The 18,556-nt window shown below is 54.1% G+C and overlaps 2 protein-coding genes across 2 annotated transcripts in view; one reads left to right on the top strand and one right to left on the bottom strand.

Annotated features, from left to right (window-relative positions):
* LZTR1 (leucine zipper like post translational regulator 1) overlaps positions 1-8,249 on the top strand; it is a 36,690-nt gene extending 28,441 nt beyond the window's left edge. The window contains exons 15-20 of the mRNA XM_036398395.2: positions 820-976; positions 2,267-2,393; positions 3,466-3,615; positions 3,823-3,928; positions 4,607-4,687; positions 7,446-8,249. Of these exons, the coding sequence (XP_036254288.1) occupies positions 820-976; positions 2,267-2,393; positions 3,466-3,615; positions 3,823-3,928; positions 4,607-4,687; positions 7,446-7,562 (738 nt within the window). The 3' untranslated portion in view covers positions 7,563-8,249. The remainder of the gene's footprint in view (positions 1-819; positions 977-2,266; positions 2,394-3,465; positions 3,616-3,822; positions 3,929-4,606; positions 4,688-7,445) is intronic.
* A 1,673-nt stretch (positions 8,250-9,922) lies between these two features.
* RNPEP (arginyl aminopeptidase) lies at positions 9,923-18,212 on the bottom strand. The gene is made up of 11 exons (XM_036398589.1): positions 17,771-18,212; positions 17,174-17,314; positions 15,438-15,586; positions 14,789-14,905; positions 14,437-14,672; positions 13,562-13,675; positions 13,157-13,269; positions 12,724-12,832; positions 11,913-12,137; positions 11,179-11,321; positions 9,923-10,184 (listed from the first exon to the last, which is right to left on the bottom strand). Exons 1-11 carry the CDS (start codon positions 18,191-18,193, stop codon positions 10,020-10,022), a joined length of 1,935 nt encoding a protein of 644 aa, XP_036254482.1. The 5' UTR covers positions 18,194-18,212; the 3' UTR covers positions 9,923-10,019.
* Between the last annotated feature and the right edge of the window lie 344 nt (positions 18,213-18,556).

The following is an 18,556-nucleotide window of genomic DNA, read 5'->3' as shown; positions in this document are numbered from 1 at the left end:
TCATGATTTAAAATGTTTCACAGGTGAGTCCTGACAGATACCTTTGGATCCCAGGTGGAATAAACTGCCAGAAACAGACAGTAGTAATGATTCTTTGGGTGAATTTGTACCTACCTTATGGTGAGCGGTTGTAGATTGTATTTATTGCTTATAAAAGTGGAATGAGGGGAAGCCTTGGTTCATACTGGGAAATAAAGTGCCCTTTTTTGGTCTCTAACTGTTTAGCATTAGGTCTGGTTCATTTGTTACCTTTTCACCACACTGATTTTTGTAAGAAGTTTATTACACAAGAGCATTCCAGAGCCCTTGAACACTTTGCTGCTTTTATAGAAAAGGTTCAGGCAAAACCCACACAAGGAATCCTGTAAGCTCTTTGGACCCTTGATGGAGAGTGTCAAGAGTTAAGATCTTTTCACCCTTTTAATTAACTTTTGGCATCTAATTATGTTAAACGTTATTATGAGGTAGCAACCAATCTTCATTATCTCTGTGAAGTTTTCAGTATCTCCTGAGATTCCTGTTTTAGAAAGCTTTGGAGCAGCTCATGGGGCAGTTCATCTCTTCCTTGTTAATATTTCTAGGCAAATTTTTCTAGATGCTTAGAATTGTCCTGAATTTTCTGTTCAAGGAGGAGCCTAAAAGGTCTTTTAGGAAGGATGAGGATATCACTGTTGGATAGTTCCAGATGCAGGATCCCTGTGGAGGTTCAAAGGAAAGGATGGTTGATTCACATGCAACATGTAAGATTTATGGGATGCTCTAAGATGACTTCAAACAATAAACCATCAATTTCTTAATTAATATTGGTGTATTTTTAAGGAACATTGCCTGAACTTTGTGGTGAAGGAATCCCATTTTAATCAAGTCATAATGATGAAGGAGTTTGAGCATCTTTCTTCATCCCTCATTGTGGAGATTGTGCGGAGAAAGCAGCAGCCTCCTGTCCGAACCCACTCTGACCAGCCGCTCGACATCGGTAACCTCCCTGCCCCATGGAGTCAGTCCAGCTGCTGCTTTGGCTTTGCTCATGGCTTGGTTAGCCTGGGGAGGTGTGTGGGAAGCAGCCCTCTGCAGCCCAGCAGTTCCCAGCTGGGATAGCTGCTCAGGCTCTCTGCTGGACTGAGATGGAGCACAACAGTTCTGTTCCCAGTGAGGTTCAATCAGAGCAGTGTCCCATCAATGTACATGGGATCGTGTTCTTGCAATAAACCATCCTGATCCTGTTCAGAGACATGAGAGAAGAAGAAGGGTGTAAAGAATGATCCAAAAAAGGCAGTGGACAGTCACTGTAAGTGGCTGAAGGGTGACAAAGCTGAGCAGGGAAACAGGCTGCTTGAAGGGGTTCACCAAGGAGGAGCAGGAGGAAGGAGGATCTTGTGAATGAGGCACTGCTGTGTGTGCCCGTGTGAAAGGAACAGGAGATATGGAGGAGAAGAGAAAGATGTGATTTACAGCTTTATTGGGAAATTCATCAGGGGCTGATTTGGGACTAGTCTTACTCAACATTTTAACATCCTGACACACAACACAAGGAATGTAATGAAATTTTCTAAGGCCACAAAGTTCAGAGGCGTTGGCAGTGTTGGTGTGGAGTGCTGCACAAAAATAACTGGGAACCGAAGAGAAAGAGAAGGAAGCTTGTCCTGGAAGGTCAAGTAGAAAGGCTTTGTCTGGCATTTGTCCCAGGGGGGTGAAGTGCACTGGCTGGGAAGGTGACACAGCCAGTTCTGTATCCAGAGCTAGAATGGTGTGAGAGACCCGAAACATTAAAAACTGAAAGATGAACTTTGAAAATATGAGTGAGTTTGGAGCAGACTTGGATGTGCTCTATTTCTCAGTTGTGTATTTACAAAGGTTGATTAAAATATTGGATAAAAGAAGCCTTTGTTGCTGATTTGGGAAGATTTTTCATTAAGACACAAAATTTTATATTCCTTCTGGTTGTAAATAGTGCAAAGGGAGGGGAAAAATCAGCTTTCATATCTGTAGAGAGCACCTGTCAGTGTGGCCACAGCTGGAGTTTCCTGTTAGTGGCAAAAAGCAGAGCTGACAGGTTTGGTTCTGGGAGGGGCAGTAGGGAATCAGCTGTGCTGGGGAAGGATGAAGCTCATTTTGCTCCAAGATTATGAGGAAGGACTGGACTCAAATTCACAGTGAGCGTCCCAAAGGAAAGAGGGGGTGGAGCTCTGGCTTGGCCATGTGTTAGTTGGTTAGTACCTGGTCACCTGGAACTATCATGTCTCTATTTCTTTATGTTTCATTTCAGGAACATCTTTAATTCAGGACATGAAGGCTTACCTGGAAGGAGCTGGGACTGAATTCTGTGATATCATCCTGCTGCTGGACGGGCACCCACGGCCAGCCCACAAAGCCATCCTGGCAGCTCGCTCCAGGTGAGCCCTGCACCAAGAGTGTGTGTGAAGGACAGGGCAGGGCTGGGCAGCCTGTGCTCAGCTGGCTTGGTTCACAAGACAGGGAGGAACTTAAATCTGCATGAAGTGTTAAGATGCAGCTTTGCTCAATGAGTGTAATAAGCCTTTAAGCAGCAGTGATTAAATTTTTTTTTTTTCCATTTGATACCCAGCAGGGAAAGATAGGAAGAAATTAGAACTGCAGAGATTCTGCAGAGGGTGTGTGAGAAGCTGCACTGCAAGACAAAGCATCACAGGAAGGGAAAAAGGGTGGAAAACATGAGGTGGTTTCAGTGAAGTGGAAAGCAACAGATGTCCATTGAGGTCAGAAGGAGCCTTCTGACAGTGAACAATTCGTATTTTATCATGTGGAACTTGATTTTCTTTCTCACTTTCTGATATTTAAGACTGGTTATGAATAAACATAACGAAAAATGGTGCATGACAGAGCCTAGAGTGTTCTCATGCTTTATGCAGAGAAAGGAGTCCACCCTGCTGATGGTGGGACTGTTCTCCCTCCTCAGGGCGTGGGTGAAGTGGATTTGTCCTGCACTTGTGTGTTCTGTGGACCTGCACCTTATGTTCCACCAAACATTAAGTGTTCATATAAAATGTCTATTTCAAATACCATCACAATTTTTCCCAGAAAAAAGCCCTAACAATACTCAGTATTAGTTACTGTGGTATTTTACCAGAAGCATTTCACAGCTCTTAAAAAAGCCCTGATGATTGGCAGCCTGTAGATACCAAGGAAATTCATAATGCTTTAAGCTCTCTGCTGGGTCTTATGCAAATTAGAGAAAAAATCAAAGTACCATGTGTCCTAATTTTCAAGAAACAGACAAATTTCAGGTAGTTCTGATGGTAATTAGGGGGATTATATTTGGAGTTTCACAGACATACATGAAAAAATAAATGAGCGGTGTTTTTGCCCAGGTTGTCACCTGAATTTGTTGCTTTGGAAGCTGCAGTTCTGAATAGCAGCCTTTGAACAATACTGGGTTAAACCATCTCTCTGCAGAATATGTTATATCAGTTTTATTTCCCTTTGCAGTTACTTTGAAGCCATGTTCCGTTCATTCATGCCAGAAGATGGGCAAGTGAACATTTCTATAGGTGAAATGGTTCCCAGCAAGCAAGCCTTCGAGTCCATGCTTAGATACATCTATTATGGAGAAGTGAACATGCCTCCTGAGGACTCCCTGTATCCTCACATTCCAAGGAGTTGGAGGATGTGTCTGAGTGCATGCCCAGCATGCACCTTCCTTTTTGCTTTGGGTTGCCTGGCACAGCCTGGGAGGGTCTCTTGGGGGGCACCAGCAGGCTCTGCACTCCCTCTCCTCACAGGGCTTTGTTTGCCATCAGTGCTCTCACCTTCTCTTTCTGGTTTATTCCTCAATGGAGTGAACAGATACCTCTTTGCAGCTCCTTACTATTATGGCTTCTACAACAATAGGCTCCAGGCCTACTGTAAGCAGAACCTGGAAATGAATGTCACAGTGGAGAATGTGCTGCAGGTAATTGTCCCCAAGCACTTCAGTTAGTCACTTAGAGGAAAAGGTCAAGTGGGTACTCCCAGTGCAGGTCACTGAGACTGCCCAGGCCCTTCCAGTGGCAGTGGCCCTGTGTGATGACGTGTGGGAGCCCAGCCTTCAGCAGCATTGTTCCTTACCTGTACTGTGTCACTTCTGTTCTGTGCTGCAGGGTTCAGCAGGTGCTGCTCACCTGGCTCCTCCTGAGCTCTCATCCCCTGTTACAGAACTGTGTCTCTAAAGGTCTTTTTAAGATGACCACGTACTCAGCACTCAACTGTAAACCCTCTTTGGCATTTGTTCCAGGGCAAATGGTGGTCTGCAGGTGACAGACTTTAGTCTTGTTTTATCAGTGATACTGACAGGATTTTGCAGTGGAGTTTGAGCTAACAAAAGATATTTTGTGGTAAGAAAGCCAATGCTGGCTCCCAGGCAGGCAGCCTGAACCTCTGCAGCACAAGCAGAAGCAAGTCCTACTGATTAGTTCTTGAGGACTCCATACATTTTAAATCCAAGGCTTAATTTTGAATAGTTCAGAAAATATTCAGTTTGTAATGCAAAGTGGAGATGTTCCCTAGCTAAGAGGAGTTACCTGCTCTGGGTCAGGACTGTTGGTGCATCTGAGCTGTGCAGAAAGGAAATCACATTTTGCTCCTGCTCTAGATTTTAGAGGCAGCTGACAAGACCCAGGCCCTGGACATGAAGAGGCACTGCCTGCACATCATCGTTCACCAGTTCACCAAGGTTGGTTGCATCTTTTCTGTGGCTTTTGAGAGCTGCTGTCCTCTGTCACTGCCCTGGTTAAAGCCATGTTCATATAGAAATGAGTTTAATTCTTCCTCATTTGAGACAGCTGAGAGCTGGCTGCATGTTCCTGACACTCGCTGACAGGACTGCTAGCACATTTCTCACACCAAAGTAAATTAAAGACTAGAACAAGCTAGTCTAGAAATGTGAAGCCCTTCAAGCAGAAGTTACCCAAAATTGCTTCCATTTCCAGTTGTTCCAACTGTTAATTTTGTGCCATGCCCTTGTTGGGTTGGTGTGTGTATAGCAGGGTAAGTTTGTTGTACATTGAGGGCACAAATCTCTCCCTCACTAGCAGTTATCAGTGTGGTCCTCATACTCCCCTTGAAGTATTCTCTGTCATACATATTTTGTTGTCATGTGCTCTAAAACAAACTACCATGTCCTGGCTGGGCTCTCTGTGATTTCCATGTTCAACAGTTGGGCTCTATGGTCTTAGAGGTCCTTTCCAATCTTAAAAATTCTGTGGGTCTGTTTTGATGGGATTATGCATTCGTGGCAGGAAAGGTCAAGAGCCTGATGTGCTGATACTCCTGTCCTCACTTGAGAGAATAAGGATATTGTCATTTAATTGTTCCTATGAGATGTGATCCCTCCATGAGAGTTCCCCAGCATGTCATCAGTTCATTGCTCAGCTTATTAGCATTGCTGAAATAGGTAGATAAATTATAGGAATTGGGATTTCTGGATGCTACACACATACTGATAATAATTCCCTAGTTAATATTCAAGTAGCTCACTCTGCTTTGTATATTTAAACTCACAATCCTCCTGGGGAAGAAGAGCACTGCTATGTCCCATTAGTGTCTGGAGAGGAGACAGGATGGTGTTCAGGCTCTTCATTAAATGCCAAAGTTGCTGGAGCATGACACATTTTACATTCAGAAATAACTGAAATTGCATAAAAAGCATTAAGAGTGGAGCCAGCATCCAGAAATTACTCCCAGAGGAGAGTCCACAGCGTGAGGTTGCAGCCCCTGCCTTCATTCATCCTGTCTGTTTTCTTCTGGCCCCATGAGTCCTGTGGAGCTGCCCAGTTCAGCAGGGATGTGGAATGGTCCCACTGGACAGGACAGGACATGTACAGGACATCCCTGGGGTTGGGGTCAGTGCCTTGCAGCCACTGAAGGCTGAAATATCACAGAATCACTTCCCAGTGGAGGCCACAGGAAGACAAAGAGATGTGATTCTCCCCAGAATGTTCAGGGGGAAGTGGACATTACAACTCTGGGAGGCAGCGAGGGGAGCTGGAGGGCGTTCCTCAGCTGTACTTCCTCACCAGGATGTGGGGAAATGTTTTATATTTAAACTGTTGACTGGTAGAACAGTGTTCATCAAAACGTGGCTGGAAGACTGTCAAGCAGATGTGCACGGAGAAACCTCAATTATGCAATGTTTTCCCTTGGCCTGAGAGGCCTCAGTGTGTGATTCTTGGCCTGGGCTGGGTGACTCAGTGTGGCTGGGCACAGACACTCTCTCCTTGCTCCTGGGCCAGCCACGGGCTCTGAGGGGGATTTGTTCTCAGGCACAAGCCCTGTGGGTCACTGGAGCTCAGGCAGGCTGGCTCCCTGGCTGTGGGATCTCCTGTTCTTCCAGTTACTTAGTGCTGTTCTGGATTTGGACTGTTAAGGAGTTTTCCCCACAGCAGGAGCATTACTGAAGAGCTGTTTCCCAGAGGTTCACTGCTTTGGGCAATGTGTTTCCAGGCTCTTGTGTGTCAGTGTTGTGCAAAAGCCATAATAAACCTGCTGTTGTGCTGTGTTTGCAGTGACACCCTGATCTGTTCTGCAGTGTGTGCCTTGGGTGGGGGCAGATCCCACCAGTGCTCAGGGGGTCTCTCTCCCTCCCAGTCCTGGCAGATCCTTAGACTGGGATATTGCTACAAGCACATCCTGAGCTCTTCCTGAAAGCATCCTCAGCCATTTCCCTCCTGGCCTTCAGAGGTTGCTCAGGACATCTTTATTCTTTATTCTTTATCCCAGTGCAGCTCCCTAGAGCGAGGTGATAATGTCAGTGCAGGTAGGGAGGGTGAGTGCTGGGGTCTGCCTGGAGCTGCCTGTGTGTAAGTGCCTCTGGGCAGAGGGACCACTGGCTCCCTACCATGAGGGTGAGGAGAAGGAAGGAAGGAATGTCTAGAGTTCCTTTTTGCAAACAGTTGAGCTTCTGAACAGTCCAAAAGCATAAAGTTTGCTGTAGATTCTCATCTATCTGATGTGGAGGTTTTTGTTGGCAAGTGCTCCAGTGACCTGCTTTGACTGCAGGAAGAATGCCAGCAGAACCAGCATGGATACTGAGAAGAGCTTTTCCTCAGGGGCACAGCAGCAAAGGGATCAAGCCCTGAGTCACATTTTCAGTGCAAAACCACAGATCTCAGAGCTCAGGCTGTGCTGGTCAGCACGGCTCTTAGGAGAGTGCTCAGTGTCTTGCAGCAGTGGGGCTGCCAGTACCCACAGGGCAGCTCTGGGGGCAGGTTCCTGCTGCTCCCCACTCCAGCAGTCTCAATTTGGTTCTAAGCCCTGACTGGAGCCCTGTGGTCTGTTCCCTGCAGCCCAGCCCCACAGCTGGGATCTCTTGCACCATCTGTGCCCAGCTGGACCTGCTATGGGGTGCCAAGGGTAAAAGAGTAATAACATGAGCTGTGATTTGGGGAGGGTTTTAATTTCTTCCTGTTTTTTCTGTTTTGTTTTCCTTGAAGGTCTCCAAGTTGCCAAATCTCCGCTCGCTCAGTCAGCTCCTCCTCCTTGACATCATAGATTCCTTAGCTACCCACATCTCAGACAAGCAGTGTGCAGAGCTGAGTGCAGACATATGACATGCCTTGGGAAACCACCTTCTCATTTGTTCCTGAAAAACACTGGCACTTTAGAGCTGGCTCTGGTTTACTGTTGTGTATGGAGCAGCTCAGTGTCTGCACACTACAGCAGCTCTGGAGGAGCAGGGACAGCTGAGGTGCTCTCTGGATTTGCTGGGTTTGTACCTTTGTGCAACGTTTGGACTTCGTTACATTTGTTACCCAAATGCAGACTTGAAATCACTGCAGGCGTGAATTAATTCCACATGGTTTGGGGAGTTACTAAGTTCATAATCAAACCCATTATTACTTTCATACTGTAAAATCAAGCAGTCACGAGTAAGAGTCACTAATCCTTTGAAATACAATATTTAAAGAATATTATTTAAAGAGCTTCAGCTGACCCAGCCCGAGGGCTGTAAGGGGAAGTCAGAACGAAACTGGGAACAAGAGCACGTGGTGTTCACAGGGAGACTGGCCCTTGACCAGAATGTAGTGACTTTTCAGAAACTCCATGGTGTGGATTAACAGATAAGCCCCTGTGCAGCTGCCTGGATTGGTGGGCTGCAGGAATCCAGACCTATGCTCTGCAGCAGGTCAGACTGGAAGATTACAGCAGTCCTCTCTGACCACCAAATCCATTAATCCTGTCTTGCTAAGCCTTTCTAAATCTATTTATTAATAAAGAATTAACATCTTCTCCTGGCATTTCATGATTGACTTGGATTTCATTCTGGAAAAAAATTAAGCAAAAAACGTTCTGTGCTTGATGAAGGTCACATTGTTAAAAATAAGTGTGTTACATCTTGTTACTAATTTTATATTGAAGTGTCTCTGTGAGCCCTTGCCTTTGCAGGAAGGTGAATGAAGGCAGAATGCCATTTCCAGCCCCTGCAGGAGCAGCTGCTGTTCCCTCCCCTTGCAGCCCCCAGCTCTGTGCTGGATGCTTCCCACCTTTCCTCACAGCTGGATGGTGTTGGTAAAGTGTCTGGTGGTGGAACTGTCCCAGCCCTGCCCAGAGCCCTTGGGGCTGCCCTGGGAGGGAGTGACAAGCTGGGAATCAAAACCTTGTCCTGTTCCAGCTGCAGGAGCTGCTCTCTGCTTGTCTGAAGCTGGAGTGGTGCAGGATCCCTGTCAAGACAAGCAGCTCCCAGCCCTCACACTCCCACCCGTGCAGCCATGATTTTCATTCACTGAAGTGTTCCTGGAGCAGCAGTTGTGAGCTCCTCCCTGGTGGCCTGCTCAGGTGAGTCAGACCAGAGGTGACAGCTGCTTCTGAGAGCCAAGGGCACCTTTTTAACCAGAGGGATTGTTTCCAGATGCTTCATAGATAGTGGAGTCCCTTACCAGAGGTCATGATAATTGTCCTGACAGGTTCTGTGTTCCCTGGGAAACCAGGCTGGCAGCTAGAGAGGTTCTGCACTGCAACTTGTACCAACACTACAGTCTATTTCCAGTAATGCTGATCCACTAGAGGACACCCACTGCCCAGGGAAGCCTCATTCTCTCAGGCTGAACATGCCATAACCAGCCCTCTGTAAATCCTGAACCCACTTGTGAGGAAATGTGCAACCTCTGCACCCTCTGACCAAGCACTGTGGGGTCTTGGCTTTGGGGGGACTTTGGGCTCAGTCACTGCTATAGGGACCATGGTGCTGGGTCAGAGATTTACTGTGAACACTTGTAGCCCACTGAGATTGGCCTCTGGGCTGCTGTTGTGCAAATGCCAGGACCATGCAGCTCTCTGAGAGGACACCCCGAGTTTCCTAGGAGATCATGGGATGGGAGGTGTTGTAGGGGTCATACACACAGACTGTGTGTACACATGAGCTTCCCAGGGCAGTTAGGTGCTCTTGTTATCACCACCTTGGTATCAGTATGGCCAGCAGGCTCTCAGGTTACTGATGCTCCTGCAGCCTTGGCCAGTTCTCTACTGGACTTGTGCAGTTATATCCCTGATTTTGATAAGGAGTACAGAACACTGTAGCTGTCCAGCTTTGTCTTATTCCTACAATCTCTGCCACATGCAGGCCCCACTGGCTCTTTAAAGCCCTTGGGACTGCTGGTGGGAGAGCAGGAGCGCCCCTTTCCTCCAAACCAGTGTGAGCCCCAGCATGGTGACAAAAAGCAAGGTAGAGAAGCAATCCCCAGCTGCTCTGAAGCAGCAGCTCAGGGCACTGGAGCCAGGAAGTCCCAGCTTTGCCACACTGCACCAGCTCCCCATGTCCCCATTGTCACACCTGTGGCAGCTGGGCAGGAGCCTAGCAAGGAGCAGCGTGGGACAGGGTCAGGAGATGCCAGCAGCACCCAGAGCAGGGCTGGCAATGGGGCTGGGAGTCACTCTCAGGTGGCCCGTGGCTCACTGGGAACAGGAAGAACACTGAGAAAAAATCACACATTTTAATAAGGAAATGTGAGAGGGAGGCACTGAGGTCCTGCCAGCAGGAACACCGGCGGAGGGGCAGAGCCCGGGCTGCCTCAGGCCTCGGCCGCTGCCAAGCCCAGGATCTTCTTGACGTAGTTCTGCACGTTGACGTGGAGCTGCGGGGCCGTGGCAGAGAAGGTCTCCATGGCCAGGGCCCGCGTGGCCTCGGAGCCGGCCCACATGGCGCGGTACAGCGGCAGCGTGTACTTCTGCTTGCCCTGCGGGGACAGCGCAGTGACAGCCCCGGCCCCGCCCCGGCACGGCGGGGACACTCCCCGCTCCCCTGTCCCCTGTTCCTGCTCTTGGCGAGGCGCGGAGCACACGGCAAATGGCACAGGGTGGGGAATGTTGCCGTGGGCAGCCCTTGGCACCGCAGCACCTGGAGAAGGGGGAGCACCTGAACCTTGGAGAAGGAGTAGACCCTGAGAAGCTCAACAAGGCCAAGTGCAGGGTCCTGCACCTGGGTCAGGACAGGATGGATGGAAGGATGGAGAGCAGCCCTTCAGAGAAGGACTTGGGTGACAAACTGGATGTGACCTGGCCAGGTGCTCTCCCAGCCTGGAGAGCCAGCTGTGTCCTGGACTCATCCCCAGCAGCAGGTGAGGGGGAAATTCTGCCCTCTCATAAGACCCCAACACGGGAGCACTGCATCCAGCTCTGGAGTCTCCAGCACAAGACACACAGGGACAGAGCAGGTCCAGAGGAGTCCATGGAGGTGGAGCCCCTCTGCTCCAAGGGCTGGAACTCATCTGCTCTGGGGCCAGGCTGGGAGAGCTGGGGGTGTTCACCTGGAGAATAGAAGGCTCCAGGGAAACCTTAGAGCCCCTTCCAGTGCCAAGAGAGCTGGAGAGGGACTTTGGAGTGACAGGACAAGGGGAAATGGCTTCCCACTGCCAGAGGGCAGGGTTAGATGGGATATTGGGAAGGAATTCTACCATCTGAGGGTGGTGAGGCCCTGGCACAGCCCTGGAAGTGTCCAAGGCCAGGTTGGATGGGGCTTGGAGCAACCTGGTCTAATGGAAGGTGTCCCTGCCCATGGAGTGGGGTGGAATAAGGTGAGCTTTAAGGTCCCTTCCAACCCAAACCATCCTGTGGGACTAACAAAAGTGAGAGCCAACCCCTGTCTCTCTGGCACTGAAAGCCCTGTGCCCTACACCCTTCCCTCCCCACTGGCATGCTGCTGGGCACTGCCACCAGAGCCCAGGGACAAACCTGGCTGTGCAGGAAGTCCTTGACTTTGCTGTACTCAGCCTCCAGGTTGTTCTTGAGGACAATCTGGCACCAGCGCAGTCGCAGCTCAGCGTTCTGGGCCTTGGAGATCTTGGGGTACATCTTGCTCAGCCTCTTCACATTGCCTGTGAGAGGGGAGTGGTCACCATCCCCCAGGGAGCTCTGACCCAGCTCCCATCCCCTGCTCCCAGTGAACCCTGTCAGTCCATCCCAGCTGTGCTGCAAATTCTCTGGGATCCTCCCAGCCTCGGGTCAGCCCTGGCCCCTGCCCAAGTGCCCCCCACCCCCAGCTCTGGAGCCCCCCAGGCACTTGCTGGCTCTGGGCAGGACGGTGCCCTTGTTGGGCCTCCCAGGCTGGGGAGCCCTGCAGGGCCATGTGCTGGTGCCTTGGGGTGCCAGCACAAAGCGGGGGGAGATTCCTCAGCAAAGAGGGCAAGGAGAGTTGCAGTGACATGGGGACACAGCCCAGCAGAGCCAGCCTGGGGACAGCAGGATTGCACATGTCCCCATAAATCCAGGGACATGCTTCCCCTGGCTCTCCATCCTCCACCACACCAACTGAGGCTTCCCTGGAACCAGGACCCACAGAGCAGTTGGAGAGGGGCTGATGGCCACACACCCGAGTGCCCCCCCCAGGGTGCCCTCTGGGTGCACTTGGGCCCATCACCCTGTGTCTCCTCTGGGCACCAGAGCCCTGGCAGTGCCCTGGCACTCACCTTCAGGCAGGGGGGACTTCTGCAGGACCTGATCCAGGAAATAGACCAGCTGGTACGTCCTCCAGCCCATGATGTCCACAGCTTCGATCGCCTCCATGTTCAAGCTGTCGGCTGCCCAGAGCTCTGCCAGCTCCTCCGCCGGCCTCATCAGCTGCTGCCCCGGGGACAGGTCAGGCAGGTAGGGCGGCCAGCCCGGCGTGTTCAGCCAGCGGTCAAATTCAAACCCTGCAGCGAGGCAGGAGGGAGAGCTGGGAACAGAGCCCTGAGCCCCACACCAGCTGCTGCTGCCCAGACCCCCCCTTCTCCCAGTGCCACCAAACCTGACTGAGGACGGTGACAACCACAAACTAAAGGGGTGAGGCCATCAGACACATGGGCTCAGGGTGTGTTTGTGGGTATCAGCTCCAGCACCACCAGCTCCAGCATGGAAAGCTCCTGCCAAGCCTGGATCTCCAGCAAGGCTGGGCCAAGCCCAGAGTGCTGGCTGGGCCTGATTCCAGTGCTCACCCAACTCACAAGGCTGAGTCACAGACACCCCATGAAACAGCACCCAAGTGCAGAGCAGGGACTGGGTTTGAATGGAAAAAAATCAGGCTGAGCTGGCACATGCCCAAGCCTGGGCCTGATCCCAGCTGGCCAGTGCCACCCGTGCCTGCTCCGACAGAGCTGGGCTGGCAGCAGCAGCATCTCCAGTAAAAGACACAAAGCAACGTGCAAAGGCTCCGGGGGACATAGGCTGCTCTGACACCCATGGGAGTGGGGCTGAGAAGTGGCAGCCCCTGTTCCCTGGTCAGGATGGCACTGTGCTGACCTGGGATGGAGTCCACGCCTTTCTCCTTCAGCTCTGGGAAGTACTCCAGGAAGAAGCCAAGGGTGTCGTCTGCAGTGATGCTCTGGAACTTGAACCGGTTCACGTAGGCCTGTGGGGACAGATGGGGCTGATGCCAGACACTCCCACCCAGCAGTGCTGCCCAGGCCTCTGTGTGCTCCACCTCATGGGGGAACCCCTTCCAGCCCCTGTTCCCTCCAGGGGTTCCCAGTCCCTACATCCCCAGGGATGCCCCTCAACATTCCCAGCACCTGATGCAAGCACGAGGCTCTGCCTTCATCTTATTCCCCTATTCACATTCCCATTTCCCACCTCTTCTTCCTCTCCCCAGCCACCCTCTCAGCCTGTCCTTTCCAGGCTCCTGCTGTGCCCTGGCCTCCTGCCGTGGCATTTTGACTTTGCAGCTCACACCCACCTGGAGGAAGGCATCAAACTTGCTCTGGTTGCCCACAAGATGGGCCAAGTAGCTAACGAAGCAGTACCCCTTCTCATAGGGTGTTTCATTGTATGTGTCATCTGGATTGACACCTAGAAAAAGGCAAAACCATCAGAAATCCTCTGCCCAGCTGCAAAACAACAAAGCCCTCACATGAACCAAGATTCCCCCATCAGTGCTGGGCACAGCCTATCCCACCCCTCCTGCAGCCATCGTTTCTCCCAGGTCCCATCACCCGTGCTGGTGTTGTTGCCAGCTATGGAACAGGCTGGCGCCCAGCCCACCTGTCCTTGTCCTGCTCCCCCAGAGCCCAGGGACACCCAGGGTCACCCAGGGTCACCCAGGGGCACCCAGGGACACCCAGGGACACCCAGGGGCACCGACCTGGCTCGATCACCACCCGCAGCTTGTTGAGGGGATGGTCCTCCCCCGTGGCGTCCATGTGCTGGCGCAGGAGGGCCCTTCCCGTGGCAGCCTCCAGGCAGGTGTAGGGCAAACCTGGGCAGAGACAAGTGGGGGCATTCAGGGAGCCCGGCCAGACCCCTGCGCACTGCGGGCGCTGTGGCGGGAGAGGAACAGCATCAGTGCACGAGCTGGGAGAGCAGGAAAGCCACACACGAGGAGCTGGGATGGCAGAGCTGTAGGGGGGCATAGGGCAACCCAGCCCCAGGCAGTGAGAGATTTTTTGAGCCACCTAAATTCATGTGGATACAGCAAATTGTGCTGGGAGAGCACGAGCTTCTGGACAGGACTGTGTATCCAGGGGGGGAGCTCAGGACAGCTGGTGTCAGCTCTGCATAGGAACTGCAGGAGGATGAGGAAGGTGAGGCAAGGACACAGTGCCCACATTCCTGGCAGGGGTTGCAGGAACTGTCCATCTCAGAGCAAAGGCTACCAGAAATCACAGACATTAAAGATCATCTTGTTCCACCCTCTGCCATGGGCAGGGACACCTTCCACTAGACCAGGTGGCTCCAAGCCCCTTCCAACCTGGCCTTGGACACTTCCAGGGATGGGGCAGCCAACGCTTCTCTGGGCCACCTGTGCCAGTGCCTCCCCAAACTCCCAATATCTAATCCAAACCTACTCTTTTTCAGTTTACAGAACCCCCCAGGGCCTTGCAGCTGCTGCCCTTCACCTGTTCTGAGATGCAGCGCAGGCTCCATCCCCAGGGGCACTGGGAGGGATGCCCTGAGCTGTGGGACAGACCCCAGGCCCCCCCAGGGCCCAGCATCCCCCAGGCAGGCAGGGCCACGCACCGTAGACCTCGGTGGAGATGCGCCTCTGGGCGTACATGGTGAAGCCCTCGTTGAGCCAGAACTCGCCCCACGTGGCGTTGGTGACCAAGTTGCCAAACCAGCTGTGGGAGATCTCGTGGATGATGACGTCCACCAAGGAGCGGTCCCCGGCCAGCAGGCACGGCGTGACGAAGGTCAGGCAGGGGTTCTCCATGCCACCAAAGGGGAAGGAGGGCGGCATGAACAGGATGTCGTACCTGCCAGGGAAGGCTGGGCTCAGACCCCGCTCCTCCTGAAGACGGGGCTGGGGACAGAAGGAAACTCTCTCCCTGTCCCTGAAGAACCAGATCCTTCAGGAACCTTCCAGCCATACCTGCCCCAAACATAAGGTCCAAAGAGTTTCTCTCCAACCACCAGGAACTCCTCAATCACCCCATCATACTCCTTCTTGGCAGCCTCGATCAGGCAGGGCTCGGCCCAGACGCGGCTCCTGCCAAGTGCAGAGAAGAGGAAGTTTAACCATTAGGGGACTTTCACCTTGTTGCTTCATCAGACAGAAATTGCACAGGTTTATTCCAAAGAAAAATAAAACCCTGCTGATAAAGGCATCTAAAGAGGCCAATAGTGCAAATTGCTGTGATTTCTTTCCTTGTCTGAAAGGGCTTGTCAAAGGGCTTTTATATGGCTGCAGTGGCAGCCAAGAACTCAAGAAAGCACCAGCCTGTGAGGAAATGTGGGATCCTCCATGCATGGGACCCACTGCCCTCATTCCTGTGCAGGGTGACATGAGCAGAGCCAGGGACCCTTCTGAAGGTGAGGGGACACAGCATCAAGTCTCCTTTTCACACTCCAGTTTGAGAAGAACCCTCATCCCATCTGGTGACACAGACAGGGGCCTGTTCATGTTCATGGCCAGTGTCTGCTCTCCAGAGCCCCGTGGAGCAGGGAGAAGCAGAAAGTGGCTGCCACAGGAGCTTCACTGTGCAGCTGCCACAGCTCTGGAGCCCTCATGAGCCCCTTACCTTGGGCCAACATCAGCAGACACGATGTCCCCAACAACCAGAGCAATCAGGTAGGAGGGGATTGGCTGAGACATCTTGAATACAAAGGTGTTGTCCTTCTGCTTCTCCCAGCTCGTGGCACTCATCACAGCCGTGAAGCCCTCGGGGACCTGACCATGGGGACAGAGCCACCCATTAGATTCACAGCACACAGCAGGCCAGATAAGCCAGCAGGGACACCACAGTGTCTGATGGCAAATGTGTCCCAGCCTGAAGGTGCCAGGGCCAGGGGGAGCAGAGCAGAGCAGGAACACCCTGAGCTCCCACTCAGCTGGATCCCTGCCATGCTAGAGTACCTGGAGCTGCCCCAGGTGCCCCTGGAGCTACCAGGAGATAAGGAAATGCTGGAGCTGCAGTGCGAAAGGGCAGAGGATGCAGATCCCTCAGCTGCTGACTCCTCTCCCAGTTCTTGCACAACAACTCATTTTTCCTGTTCCCAAGCCGGTGTAGAACACACGGCAAATCCACCAGCCTGGGCTGAGCCCAGGGACACTGATCCAGTGTGGCCCAGCCCAAGCAGGGGGTGAGCCCCGTGGTGCACAGGGAATACAGAGCTCACACCAGAGCTCAGCAACAGCCCCACACTCACCCTGTGGCACCAGAGGGGCTCTGCCCTGGAAGAGCAAAATAAATCAATCCTGGCATCAGCAGCTGATGCCACCACATGCCATTGACACTGGACGGTGTCACACCATTAGGCATTCCCCTTGCCCACAGCAGGATGGCACGCATGGCAGCCCTGTGCCAGTGTCACCACATGCCCACACAGACAAGGGGGGAATCTGGATTTAGTGCCATCTTTGGGGAACAGCAGCTGCTCCTTCCTGGAAGTCTGGCAGCCCCAGAACTGCCACCAGGCCCCAGCATGGCCCAGCTGTTTTCCCCCAGACTCAGCCCATCCTGCTACAAATGCCAGGAGCTCTGGGCAGGACAGCCAGGCCAGCACATGCACCAGTACTGCAACTGGGGAGAGGCAGCAGCACCCTGGGGCTGATTGTCTCCATCAAAAGGGCATCTAAAAGAAAAACAGCCCAAGTACAGGTGAGTGATTTCTCAGCTGGGGCCTGAGGAGGAGGGTTTGAAGCAGTGTCCCTGCTGTGATGCCCCCGTGCTTTGGCACATTCCCTGCAAGGGACCCAACAGCTCAGAGCAGTTTAAGCTGGAAGGGGACATTAAAGATCATCTTGTCTCACCCCCTGCCATGGCAGGGACACCTTCCACTATCCCAGGCTGCCCCAAGCCCCATTCAGCCTGGCCTTGGACACTTCCAGGGATCCAGAGGCAGCCACAGCTGCTCTGGGCATCCTGTGCCAGGGCCTCCCCACCCTCACAGCCAAGAATTCCTTCCCAATGTCCCATCTAATTCTGCCCCCTGGCAGTGGGAAGCCATTCCCCCTTATCCTGGCACTTAAGATCCTTGTCCCTAGTCCCTCCAGCTCTCCTGGAGCCTCTTTAGACCCCAGAAGGAGCTCTTGGGTCTCCTCAGAGCCTTCTCTTCTGCAGGTGAACAGCCTGGCTGGTGGAGGTTGAAAACCCAGCTCTCCCAGCCTGGCTCCACAGCAGAGGTGTTCCAGCCCTTGGATCATCTCCATGGCCTCCTTTGGACTTTCTTCCCCAGCAAACTTTGCACTCATGGAGGGTTTTGCTGCTGCTGGGTGTCAGGGAAGGGCCGGGGCAGCTCCTGGGGCTCCGCTTACCTTCACGGTGGCTGAATAGGTGAACTTGACTGAGGGGGTGTCAAAGCAGGGGAAGAAGGACCTGTTGAGCACAGCCTGGCCCTGGGTGTACATGTAGGGCTTCTGCTTCCCGGCCGTCTGCTCAGGGGACAGCCAGCACACCTGGGGGGGACCAAGAGCCCAGTGAGGGGCGGCTCAACCACAGCTGCTCCCTGTGAGGGAGCTGGGAAGGGGCTCCTCACCCAGGGGTGCTCTGCCCACTCCAGGCCTGGTGTCCCCTGGACCATCTCCCAGCTCCCCCCGGGTTTGGCAGCCCCCAGGGTCCTCCCGGTCCTTGTGGGCCTGGGTGTCCCACGGGGCTCGGCGTCCCTTCCATCCACCCGGTCACCTGTCGGGCTCGGCACTTCCTCACCCCACCCTGCTCATCCCGGGCCCCACTGGTGTTCCCCAGTGTCCCCCTGCACTCTCTGTGCCCGGTGTTCCCCGGTGTCCCCCTGCTCTCTCTGTGCCCGGTGTTCCCCGGTGTCCCCCTGCTCATCCCAGGCGCGGTGTCCCCGGTGAACTCCCACCCCCCTGGGCCCGGTGTCCCCCGGTGTCCCCCGGTGTCCCAGCGCTCACCCCGGGCCCCTCGCCCGCCTCGTAGTCGATGAGGAGGGTGAGCAGCTGCCCGGCGCGGGGGGCCTGGGGCAGGGCGATGTGCAGGGCGCTGCCATAGCTGGTGAAGGGCCGGCTCTCCACGGGCAGCGTCTGCCCGGCCGCGTCCCCGGGCCCGCCCGGCGGCGGCAGGAGCGCGGCGCGGCTCACGGCCAGCGTGGGGTGCGCGTCCAGCCGCAGCTCCGCGCCGCCCGCGCCGTCCCGCTCGCAGCGCAGCTCCAGCCGCGCCCGCCCCTGCAGCCGCCCCGCGCCCGCGGCCGCGAAGGACACGCGCAGGTCCAGGTGCAGGTGCCGCAGCGACCACGGGCCCGCGCTGCTGGCAGAGGCCGCGTCCCGCACCGAGGCCCGGGCCCGCGCCGCGGCCACGTCCTGAGCCGGGGCCGCCATCGCCGCGCCAGGACCGCGCCGGGGGCGGGGCCGCCCGGGGGCCGCGGGGGCGGGGCCGGGAGCGGAGGCGGGAGGGGGGCGGGGCCGGGGCGGGGCCGGCACCGGGAGCGGGGAATGGAGGGGCGGGGAATCCATGGATGGGGGATGGAGGGGACCCAGGGGGAATCCATGGAGGCGGATGGAGGGGACCCAGGGGGGACCCAGGGGGAATCCATGGATGGGGGATGGAGGGGACCCAGGGGGAATCCATGGAGGCGGATGGAGGGGACCCAGGGGGACCCAGGGGGAATCCATGGAGGCGGATGGAGGGGACCCAGGGGGACCCAGGGGGAATCCATGGATGGGGGATGGAGGGGCGGGGAA

The sequence above is a fragment of the Molothrus ater genome, chromosome 25 (assembly GCF_012460135.2).
Source record: "Molothrus ater isolate BHLD 08-10-18 breed brown headed cowbird chromosome 25, BPBGC_Mater_1.1, whole genome shotgun sequence".
In the NCBI taxonomy this organism is placed as follows: Eukaryota; Metazoa; Chordata; class Aves; order Passeriformes; family Icteridae; genus Molothrus; species Molothrus ater.
This window is presented reverse-complemented; position numbering and strand designations above follow the sequence as displayed.

Coding starts and splice junctions, on each gene's coding strand:
- RNPEP (XM_036398589.1), bottom strand. CDS start 18,193: ATGGCGGCCCCGGCTCAGGACGTGGCCGCGGCGCGGGCCCGGGCCTCG. Junction 15,587..17,173: donor CCTATTCAGCCACCGTGAAG/GTAAGCGGAGCC, acceptor CCCCATGGTCAG/GTCCCCGAGGGCTTCACGGC. Junction 11,322..11,912: donor GAAGTCCCCCCTGCCTGAAG/GTGAGTGCCAGG, acceptor CCCCTCTCACAG/GCAATGTGAAGAGGCTGAGC.